Source organism: Trichomonas vaginalis, chromosome V (assembly GCF_026262505.1).
Source record: "Trichomonas vaginalis G3 chromosome V, whole genome shotgun sequence".
Lineage (NCBI taxonomy): Eukaryota > Parabasalia > Trichomonadida > Trichomonadidae > Trichomonas > Trichomonas vaginalis.
This window is the reverse complement of record NC_067207.1, coordinates 456,132-457,537: the sequence shown is the minus strand read 5'-3', so window position 1 is coordinate 457,537 and position 1,406 is coordinate 456,132. Positions and strand designations below refer to the sequence as shown.

General features: G+C 33.5%; 1 protein-coding gene across 1 annotated transcript; it reads right to left on the bottom strand.

Annotated features, from left to right (window-relative positions):
• TVAGG3_0256530 (cilia- and flagella-associated protein 58-related family) lies at nt 1–987 on the bottom strand (the record flags this gene model as incomplete). Its single annotated transcript, XM_051228236.1, has 1 exon — nt 1–987. One exon carries the CDS (start codon nt 985–987, stop codon nt 1–3), a length of 987 nt encoding a protein of 328 aa, XP_051097966.1.
• Nucleotides 988–1,406: the final 419 nt, after the last annotated feature.

Sequence of the window (1,406 nt, the reverse complement as noted above, 5' to 3'; positions counted from 1 at the left end):
TTAAGCACGAAGTTCGGAGACAGTTGGTAAGAAAGGTTTGAGTGCTTGTCGTGATGGATTCCATCCTTTAGGTAAAACTTTCGAAGGACGAGAATTTGTTACTTTCGGAATTACGATTGCTTTGTTTATCTTGTTCCCTTCGATTGCAGAGATAGATTGTGCTGTTGAAGGAACTGAACTGACTGGGAATCCACCGCCAATGAACTTGGCTGTGTTTCCTGCTATTTCTTCTGTTTTTGACTGTGTTGATGACCTCATCTCGTGGACTTTCTTCTTCTCCATGAAATATGATGATTTAGTGTAATTGAGTTCACCACGAACTTCTTCAACACTCTTCTTAAGTTCATCGATGTTACTTGAGCGATCAAACAGCTCTGTTTCGATCTCTTGAAGTTGTTTCGTCTTCATTTCGAGCTGTTCTTCAAGAATTCTAATTTCTTCATCACCGTCATCTTTCGTTTGACTTCCAACTTTCCTTTGTTCGCGAACAAGAAGTTTACGACGTTCTTCACGAAGAACTTTAAGTTTGTCGATTCGATAAAGACGTTCCATAAGTTTGTTTCGGAGTTCTTGTGTCATCTTGAGGAGATTAAGAAGTTCTGGATTCGATGCTTCTAAGAAACGCCATCTGTGGATATTCATCGGCGTTTCAAGTTCATCTTCAAGAGCACGAACACGACCTTGTTGGAAAAGGATTCCTTTCTCAAGATTTCGACATTCCGTTCGTAAATAAACGGAATGTTTCGATTTGTCCATCAATTTCTTCTGTTTTTCAACTTCGGACAACAATGTTTTCTTCAATTCGTCGACTTCATGGCATTTCTGTGTGTATGTTGCTGATTCTGATTTAAGACGGCCTTCAATAAGAACAATCTTCTCTTTTAATAGATCTAATGAATAAATTCTGTCATGAATCTGCTTTTGATAAAATAAGTTATATGTTGAATGCAATTGATTCAATATATTCGAACTCATCAACACTTTCATGAATATAAGAAAAATATGGAAAAAATTTAGCAAACCTATTGAAAATATTATTATTTGAATGATACACAATTTAATTGGGACAATGTCACGCCCGTAAAATATTTTTGCCATAATAATGTTAAAAAATGAACAAAAATCAGAACAAAGGGGAAGGCTACACTTTGACTATCTCAGATTCATATGTTGATTCAAATTCAACAAATGGACTTGTTATATTTAATAATCTAACAATAAACTCATTTTTTAACACTTTTAATCATTTATTTAATGAAAATTGTTCAATAAATTCTGGAAAAATTATCACTTATAATTTTTCATATCTTTCTACATTTGTAAAAACTGCTTCTGCAGGATTAGTTCCATCAAAAAAGTAAAAAAATACGCCATCATTAATTAATATCTTAAGATATTTTTAATGA